Below are 9,602 nucleotides of genomic sequence, written 5' to 3' on the forward strand. Positions count from 1 at the left end.
CATTTAAGCACGATGGCCCATCGAGCTATTAGGGAGCAGCACTTTGGCCCCTTTCTCCTCTCAGGCTATGACTATGAAAAGAGGACACTCTCTGGGACAATGGTCCGTGTATTCCTTGTCTGGCTCCAATACACAAGGAGGACATGATGCCTTCTCTCCTGCAGCATCAGGGGGAAAAAGAGATGCAGCTATTGGAGGTTTCATTCCCAATATCATGAAAAAAGTGATTAAAGGAGAAAGGGTTGCAGGAAAAATGACTGATGGAGGCTGAAAATGTGCTTTTCATCTTCAACCTTTCAAATCTGATGTGAAAAATCACACAAGCTTTAAAAGTTTGAGATAATTTCTCTAGTTTTGATTATTTCTCCAATTTAAAATATTCAGAAACATGTAGAATATCTTGAAACACTCACACAGCAATGTTATTAAGTGAACATGTATTTGGATCAGAAACTCTCTCTCTGTTCAAAAGGCTTTCAAGACTCAGTGCGAATTAAATGACTTGTCAAGACAGAGATTTTCTGCAGTGCACGCCAGTAAACACCGGCCATGGGGTGGGTGGTCCGGTCGTAGAGGCATCACAAGAGTCGTCCTTATTGTTCAGGCCACGTCGAGAAAGTCTGTGTTTGCCCTCTTCATTAGACATTCTAGTGTCAGCTAAACAGAATAAATAAAACGCTCTGAGGTCAAAGGGAATGAGCGTTTCGCCTCGATGTTTAAATGTGTTTTAACAGTTACTTAAGGCTCGGGGAGACGCTCTCTGCCACTTCCAAATGATGGAAATGAGCCTGGAAAGTTTGCAGAGCTGGCAATAATCCAAGTTGAAAGAGATGATGCCTTTGTCTGCGGGTAGTGTAAGAAAGAAAATCACTTCCTTCAAAGGAGCCGCGCAGCGCTTCATCTTTCAACCTCTAATGAGAAGCCAATAAAAGGAGAGAAAAAAAAATAGTTTGAGGTTATTATTTCCTGTGCAAAATACATGTCAGATTTTCCAGTATCGATGAAAATATAATAGAAACTTCAGATGCATGACTGTTAACAGGTTACAACCAATGCGTAAATGTTTAAAGTTTAAATCAAGTGTCAGAGTTGGTGAGCTTTCCTAAAATGAGACTTTTCTTTCATTTCCATCACAACCCCCCTTTTTTATTTTTACACAATAAATGTATCCACAGTCAGATTTAAGGCTTTAGACTAACTAGTCCCTGCTTGTTTTTTAAGGAATCAACCAGAGGCCTTTCCCAGTCACAGCTACTACATTCAAAGGATGGCTAAACCTGTGGATTAACGCAGTGACTGAGATTAGTGGAGTTGCAGTTGGTAAAACCAGCAGCATCGCTCTGTCACAGCACCCAACCTGCTGAATTTGACGCCTCAATTAAGCAGGGCAGTTATTCAATTTTAAGAGCGACACCGCTGCTGTTAAAAGACACACTTTGGAAACAGAGCGCATTCATTTTATACAGGAAAAACATTATGGACTGTTTACATACAGGAGTGATTCTTTATTCACAAGTAGTTGAGATAAATGCAAATTAAAGCATTGGATATACCTAAATTGTACAAAATGTTTAGGGGAAAAAAGGATAAAAGCAGACACAAAGGAGTAAAGCTACATCTACACCTACACAGTAGAGTCTCTGTAAACTGTAGCTTGAAGTCGGCCTCCAATTGTGAAGCTACTTGTCACGCTGCTTAAAGCATCTGTCGACCAGCCAGGACTTAAAGGGTCCAAATAAGATGATTTGGTAACATCAAGGCTTTCCCAGCGGTAATGATTACATTTGGACTTAAGATCCATGCAAGAATTTGTAGCCCAGTAAATCTCCAAGTTCCCTGCCCCCACGACTCTTCAAAAGCCTTGTCATTCAAAGGGTTAGGATGTTTGACAATCCCAGCTTGTACTACTCCACCAATTAATTGGATACGTTGTCGGGATGTTCGTTTCTCTCATCTGCTACTTAGAAAGACAAAAGATCTATGGGGGGCTGTTGACACCTCTGTGTCCGACCGGAGTATAAATGAGGAGGCTCCGCAGAGGACCAGCATTCACGTCTCTGCTGCACTTGGAGCAACAACTTGATTTCCGCAAACCTTCGGCATTTTCTTCTTCTTCTTTTTTTAAAACCTTTGAGAGAATGCAGTTACCAAACAGACCAGTTGGAGCTTATGGATACTCTGTGCGCAATTACGCACCAGCGTCGCTGTATCCACAGTACCAGGGAAGCCCGTGCTCATCCTTAACGAAGCCTCCCAGTGGAAAATCTTTCACTATTGATGCTTTGCTCGCCAAGCCGGAGGACACAACCAGCGGCCGGACGAGTCCTATTCAGTGCGGAATGAAATATCAACCAGCAGCACAGGTCCTCCCTCTCACCGGGCACATGAGCTTACCGATAGCACCAGCACCTTACGTCTACTCACCAAACATGTTGCACTCAGCTGTCCACACACAACCTGGATACTCTGTCTACTGTTGCCCGCCTTTCACCTACCAGTCATCTTGCCGTGGAGCATTTTACGCACAAGGTAAATTGAGTTATGGTCTTTATTTGGTGGAACTATCGTTGCAAGATGTGTCCAAATGTCAGAAAGTATTCCGTAGTCATATGACAATGTGATTAAATGTTTTATTTTTTTCTTTGCAGCTTCAATGTCCAAAGTCAATGCAGGCCTGCATTCGTTCAAAACCAAAGGTGGCAAGTCTAAACGGATGCGCACCAGCTTCACCAGCGAGCAGCTGTCCCGGCTGGAGAAGGAGTTTGCACGGCAGCAGTACATGGTGGGATCAGAGAGGTTCCTCCTTGCATCTGCTCTACAGCTGACAGAAGCTCAGGTAAATAGTAACATATATAATGAAAACTTGAATTTTAAGCTTTTGAAATGTAGCTTCGAAAACCTGAAGCCTTGAAATATGCTGCAATATATCTAATGTGCATCTTATTCGCTTTCTCCAGGTCAAAGTCTGGTTCCAGAACCGACGCATCAAGTGGCGCAAACAGAGTCTGGAGCAGCAGCAGGCCAAGCTGGCCAAACTGGGCCTGGCTGCTCCTCCTAAAAGCCCCGGATCTCAAGGCAACAGAGATGAATGCGATGAGGATGAAGAGTTCTCCGACTCATCAGATGTGGATATCGACGTGTCTGATGACTCCACTGACCACTGTTGATCACAGCACCACTGGACTTTTTAAAAAGACATTTTGTACATACTGCTGAGAAAGGAGGCCTAATGTCTCCAACTATGAATATTTAATAGATGTATAGTTATATATTTAATTTCCTACATTTATTGCTCTTTGAAGAGTTCACTTCATGTGTTCAGTTTTTGTACAATTGAATGAAAATTTCAGAAATATATTTTATGACATTAATGGCAAACGTGTCCTGTTTCCTTTCTCTTCCGCCACTGAGTGTTAGAAATAAGAAGAAACATAAAAGTGTTAGTGGCAGGTGTGTAGGAACATCAACTAATTGGGAAAAGAACAAAACTAAAGAATCCTGCATCCTGTCCATCACTTGAAATCACCTTACATTAAAGTTTTAACGTGATAGAAAGTCTGTAAGGGATTCTTTGGGGTTTTTTTTCTAAACAGAAGAAATTCTGAATGTAAAATTTGCACAGCTGACCCAATAAAACATTTAAAAGAAAAACAGATATCACAGTTTTACATCCACACATCAGAAGCGCACACTTCTTATTTTGCCCATTGTTAGATAACTACATCTAAATTTCAAGAAAATGCTCAGAAATTAGGTGAAAAGTTAAATTCTCAAAACAAAAAACAACCCACTGAACATCCAAATGAGACTTTTACAACTGATTATAACTGAACATTAGCCTAATGATAAATGTGCACAAAGAAAACCTGCCTCCTCTCTACGAAATCGTCGTCATAATCATCATCATGCCCTTTGACCTCCGTTTAATGCTCCTCTCATCCCATTCTGTGCCCAGTCTGAAGATGATGGAGACACAGCAAAGACATTTCCTCCAGGGTTTGATCAGTTTATGCTTGAAGTCTCTGGTTCCCCTCTGATTAAGCTAAGCAAATAAATAACCAGCTCAGGGATTAGCTGGGATATCTGTAACCCAGGGTGGTAGGGGTCAGTCTGTCTCAGGGCTAGAGAGTTAGGTCTCACTGTTTAATCTGTTTAAATGGTCAATACGCCTGTTCTCACTGATTCTCAATGGACAGGGCTCCCATATGCCCACCCACCGCCAGCAGGTGTCCTGTCTCTGCTCTATTGAAAGTCCACGTCTTTCCTTCCAGGCGGAAAGGGACCCATGCTGTCTGCTGAACCTGCCTGGCAGACATGAGGGATAAAACAGGAGAGAGGACAACATGTATAAAGGATTGGGATGTAGCAAATGAGTCCATCAGAGCAGCTAATTGGGGTGGTCAACCTGAAAGTCCTGTCCTGCGGTTTACTCCATCAGGTTAAACAAAGAAGGGCTGATGGGAACACAGAGCGGAGGTTTCCATCTCTTTAAATCCTCAAATCTTTTTATATTCAGCTGCTTTACTAGAGTGTATAATATGAAATGTAAAAATACACCATTACAGGTAAAAGTCCTGCATTCAAAGTCTTATTTAAGTAGAAGTGCAAACGTATTACCAACAAAATATACTTCAGTAGTGTTAATCATGCAGAAGAAATGGTTGTGTGAGTGTTGAGCAGCAAAGTATCAGCTGTCACATTAATGTAGTACTTCTTTAGCAAAGTGGAGTAAAATATTATGTATAGAGAAAAAGGAAAGACTAAAAGTATACGTGGCTCAAAAACAGCACTTGAGTAAATGTACTTGTGTTTGATTTTCACTCCTTTTCGGACTCCATTAACTACTTTATCCATAATAAGATGTAACACAAGACTTGATAATGACTCAAGATGTAAATGCTGATAATCAGTGCTGACATGAGGGAGAAAATAGACCTTCTCAACAAATAACTGCAATACAGACAGGCGACAAATCAAATGAAAACATTAATAAATGAGTGGAAAACATAACAAATAATAAAACCTTCTATATTAAGTCCAACGGGTCACTGAATGAGTAGCTGAAACTGTTGTAAATCGTAGTGTGAGGCCTTCACAGCGACAAGATCTCAACACAAACCGCTCTCCACCATTATCATCAAAACAGCAAATGAGAGGAATATCTTTTGGATGAATGATATAAAGTAGGGGAGACTATGGTGAGGATGATTGAAGCTGTTGTGGAGGCTGGTGGTGCATCTTACTGAGACACTTTGCTGTTTTATCCTTCGATTTGTCATTCATATAAAGATTTAGAAATACATAAATATATATATTGCTCTGTCTCATGACAATCAGTGCTACATTAGATTCACTGAGAAGAGTTAAGAAGGTAAACAGACGTTATGAATAATACTGACAATCCATCTCATTCGGCCACACTTACAGGTGGATTTTAAATGTCAACACAAGCAACAAACGCTGTTAAAAGTCACAAGTTGAAATGGCAAACCAAGCTAACTTTTTTAAGTGTAAAGTGAAAAACTAAACCACACCAGAAAGGCCTGATCCACTCTTTCTCTTCCTATTTCTACACCTGTATGTTTTCCTAACTCATCACATCAAATGCACTCTGCATAGACTCTCATCATGTTGACTAAAATCAGATCAGAAACTGAGCAGTAAGATGTAAAGCAAGAGGTGATTGTGGTCATATCATATAAGATTTGATAAATTAATTCACTCTAACACTCTTTCCTCTTGCTGCTTCTCTGTTAGTGTGGATAGAAATGAACTTTCTTTGCTCACTGCTGCTAAAATGAACTCGTAAAAGTGTAAAGAAACTCCAAAGCATTGGTCAGAAGACAGCTGATGACAGAATCAAAGAGAAAAGTTTAATAAACAGTATCAGAGTTGATCTCTTTCTCTTGTCCGACACCCCCCGCCTGCTCTCCCCTGGTGCCTCTGCTCACTGCTGCTGAAGGAGCAGAATTTGTGTAAAAACCCCAGAGAGCCGTTTCTGATGTGATCAGCCGGGAATCAGAGCTCCCCCCTCCTCTCCTCTCTCCACAGCCCAACGTAATCCCATTGAGGGACAGAAGGCAGCGGCCAGAGGCCTGGGAAAACCTGGAGAGTCCTGGAGAGGGGAGGGGGGGCGGGGGTCACCGGGCTCATCGTCCCAATTAGCACAGGGCACCTTAACGGCTGGAAACAGGCCAACGCTGGCTGGGTTCCTTAAAGCTCTCCTCAGGGTCTGATGTGAAGCTCTTTATGAAAGGAAACTGTTACATCTTCATTTGCCTCTTGACTTGTTGCTCTTATTAACTCGTATTCCTCACGAATCTCATCAGTTTACACAACTTAAACACAGCAATGTGTTGTTGAAGCAGAGACCATAGGCGGATTGTAGTGTGTCTTTACTGTATTGTGCTCTATTTTCTCTTATCTTGATTCATTTTGTCACTAAAATGTGCTTTAATTGTGGCCAAACACTAAAATATAACTGACAAACTGATTTTTAGTGCAGGCACATTAACTCATTGCCAATGAGTCATCTGCCAAATGTGTGAAAATGGTGGTAAATGCATAATTATAATCTTCCCAAAATAAAGGTGCCATATTGAAAATGCTTGTTTTATCTGAACTAAACCAAATATATTCAGTTTATTGTCATATATGATGAATAAAAGCAACAAATCCTCATGTTTTGCTTGAAAAATGATAAATAATGAATTGATTACAGATAATAGATACATTTTCTGTTAATCGACTCATTATTTAATTTATAATAATAGTTTCAGCTCTAATGTGTGTGTGTAGATTACAATCAAGTCCAAGCTAATAAATGATCAATGGATGCTGAACACTCATTATCAATATCATCAGGCTTCTTATAAGTGTCTCTATTACAGAGTCGTGTCTTTAATTAAATACTAATAAACTTGCCTCAGCTCCAAGTCTCTGTTCCTCCTACATTTAAATGCTTGTTGGTCATATGACTGAGAGGAGAGGAGTCTCTGGTCCTCACCGTCAGATTGTAATGCAGTTCTGAGGAGGTGTGAAAGTTCTCATGGAGAGCAATGACCTCCTGCTCTCCAATAGCAGAGTGCACTTCATTTGACCAACGCTCGTTTTAGGGTCGGCGATTGTAAAAAAAATAAATAAATCCTCCCTTTGCATTTTATTTGCAGAGGCCAGAGCCCCTCTACTCCATCTAATAGTCATTAGCTTTCATTACAAGCGTTTGAAGTAGGAGCTGGCCTTTGTGCGGCCGTGAAAGAGCCGCATTTCAGATGCACAATGACTTCTGACACGGGCTCAGACAAGAAGAGCTCTCCCGAAGTGAAGTGCTCATCCTCATGTTTGGAGAACAGACTCGGTCTTTAAACAAGGAAAACGTAGGAAATAGCAGTTCCTGTTCACAAGGCTGGCTATTCAACGAGAGAGGACACCATGAAAGTCCGAATATAACGAGCTGACTCACCAGGAATGAACCGGTTCCCCAAATTTACGCGTAATTCATCCACGATGCGTCTTTTAGGCAAAACACCCTGTCCGAAATGACCATTTACCATCCTTACACTATTGTATCCCCAAAATAATCACTAAATTAAGGTAGTTCTTGCTTTATGCTATTTTAACAATATTTTCCTCTTTTTATAGAATGACGTATTTGGCTCATAATGGATATAATATGGCTGTAATAGTGGTATACACTTTAAATTCGATCTTTTATAAAGGTTTAGTACCATAAAATAGTTAAAAATCGATTTTTACTCATAAAAACTGCTTGTAACTGGTGTATTTTATTCTCTGGGCCTTGTTAAAATGTGGATGTTTGTTTATGCTGAGGAGCTGCAGCCGGTGGAGGAGCGCAGCCCGTACAGGTGTCTAAACGACCCCACTTCTCACGCAGGTGGCACAAACGCAGCGATGTGCTACTTTTCCCATCTCGTTATAATGGGGTGAAATTTTCCAAGTATTTAACTGGGATAGATTAGCTGAACACACAACGCTAATGCGAAACAAAATGGCCAATTAGTTTATTAATGAATGCAGGAGGCGAGAGAGAGAGAGAGAGAGAGAGAGAGAGAGAGAGAGAGAGAGAGAGAGAGAGAGAGAGAGAGAGAGAGAGAAGTTGCAGAGTCAGCGAGAGTGTGATTTCATCTGATGGTTTTTAATCAGCATTATGAAGACCAGGATTATATCTACAGGCCAATAAATCAATAATGTAGTGTTAGAGTAGAGTTAGTAATGTCCTGCTGATCTGTGTCAAAGGTTATAATGCACCTGGTAAAAAACGTGGTCTAATAATCCCTTTTAAATAACAAACGACTAAATCTTGTATAATTATTTCATGGTTAAAAAGTTTGTGTTAACTGATAAAAGCAGGAAAAAGAAAAACTAAAAGCAAGACAAACATGTTTTAGGTGTTTAATAAATTAAAGTGAATTTAGATGAACTGGTTTAATGAGGCCTCACTCCTTTAACAGCTAGTGGATAGCTTTTAATGCAGCCTTTATATTACTTCTTAATGATAATGAAGTTCACAACAACGTCTCAGTTTGTTGCAGATTTTACATAGTTAGGCACTGAGATTGATATCTGCAGGAAAACATGCAGGTTATGAAGATATTCTAAATTGACTGGCTTAATTTTGTATGGAAACTATAAATTGTGGTATCATATCTTAAGGCAAGAGACAGTTTAGTTGTTTTGCTTTAGTTTTTAAAGTTAGAATCAGGATATATTTTTGTCTTTTTAAGAAAAATAACATGACATGCATTTATTTTGGATTGTGCAAACTTAGTTTTTGTCTAATCAGAGTAATAATAACGATCCTTCTTTTTATTTAGACACAGCTGAGGCTCCTCGTGGTCCTACATGGCCCCAAACTGTAACCAGTGAGGTCAAAGGCTCCCAGTGATTTAAACATGCTGTACCTCAGTTCAACCACTAGATGGCAGCATTGATCTAAAAAAAACAAAAAAAACAATGAACATTGTGGCTGCAGGAGAAGATTTTCCTCCTATTTTCTGAACAAAAGCTACAAACCTCTGCTACTCTTTTCTTAAACAGCCAGCAATGAAACCAAAAGTCAACGTTTTAGCCAATTTTTAAGGTCATTGAGAACATTTCTATTACACAGAAAGGTTGTCATGTCTAAGCTGTACCATAAAATAAACAGATGGTATAAGACTGTAAACATCATTATACATATAAATATCCAGAGACTAAATAAAAGTACAATTTGGAGGTAATTTTACTTATTTTTCAGAGGTAAATGTATTTTTTTACATTTTTATTCATGCTAATAATACAAAAATATAATCAACAAATATATTATGTTGTATTATTATAAGACTGTATTGACCCCAAGAAGAAATTCACAAGCTCCGCAGAACGCGATGATCACTTTATAATGAAAGTGATGTAATGCACCAGAAATATATTATACTGATACATTATTCTGAATAAGTACTTTTACTATTTCACAGCTGAGCCTTTTGTACTTTTACATACATTTTTTTTTACTTGTAACAGTATTTGTGCACTGTATTTTCACAGTTACAGTGTTCATCATGAAGCAGAACATCTGCATAAATCATTGTATCTCAACCTTC

The 9,602-nt window shown here is 39.5% G+C and overlaps 1 protein-coding gene across 1 annotated transcript; it reads left to right on the top strand.

The window, feature by feature from the left end:
• The first annotated feature begins 2,138 nt into the window (after positions 1-2,138).
• Positions 2,139-3,167, top strand: noto (notochord homeobox). The gene is made up of 3 exons (XM_062440897.1): positions 2,139-2,529; positions 2,649-2,836; positions 2,958-3,167. Exons 1-3 carry the CDS (start codon positions 2,139-2,141, stop codon positions 3,165-3,167), a joined length of 789 nt encoding a protein of 262 aa, XP_062296881.1.
• Positions 3,168-9,602: the final 6,435 nt, after the last annotated feature.

The sequence above is a fragment of the Scomber scombrus genome, chromosome 19 (genome assembly GCF_963691925.1).
Source record: "Scomber scombrus chromosome 19, fScoSco1.1, whole genome shotgun sequence".
Lineage (NCBI taxonomy): Eukaryota > Metazoa > Chordata > Actinopteri > Scombriformes > Scombridae > Scomber > Scomber scombrus.

Excerpts from the sequence above, each read along its gene's own strand:
- noto (XM_062440897.1), top strand. The coding sequence starts at position 2,139 with ATGCAGTTACCAAACAGACCAGTTGGAGCTTATGGATACTCTGTGCGC. Across the intron at positions 2,530-2,648 it reads TGGAGCATTTTACGCACAAG|CTTCAATGTCCAAAGTCAAT; the intron begins GTAAATTGAGTT and ends TTTTCTTTGCAG. Across the intron at positions 2,837-2,957 it reads TACAGCTGACAGAAGCTCAG|GTCAAAGTCTGGTTCCAGAA; the intron begins GTAAATAGTAAC and ends CGCTTTCTCCAG.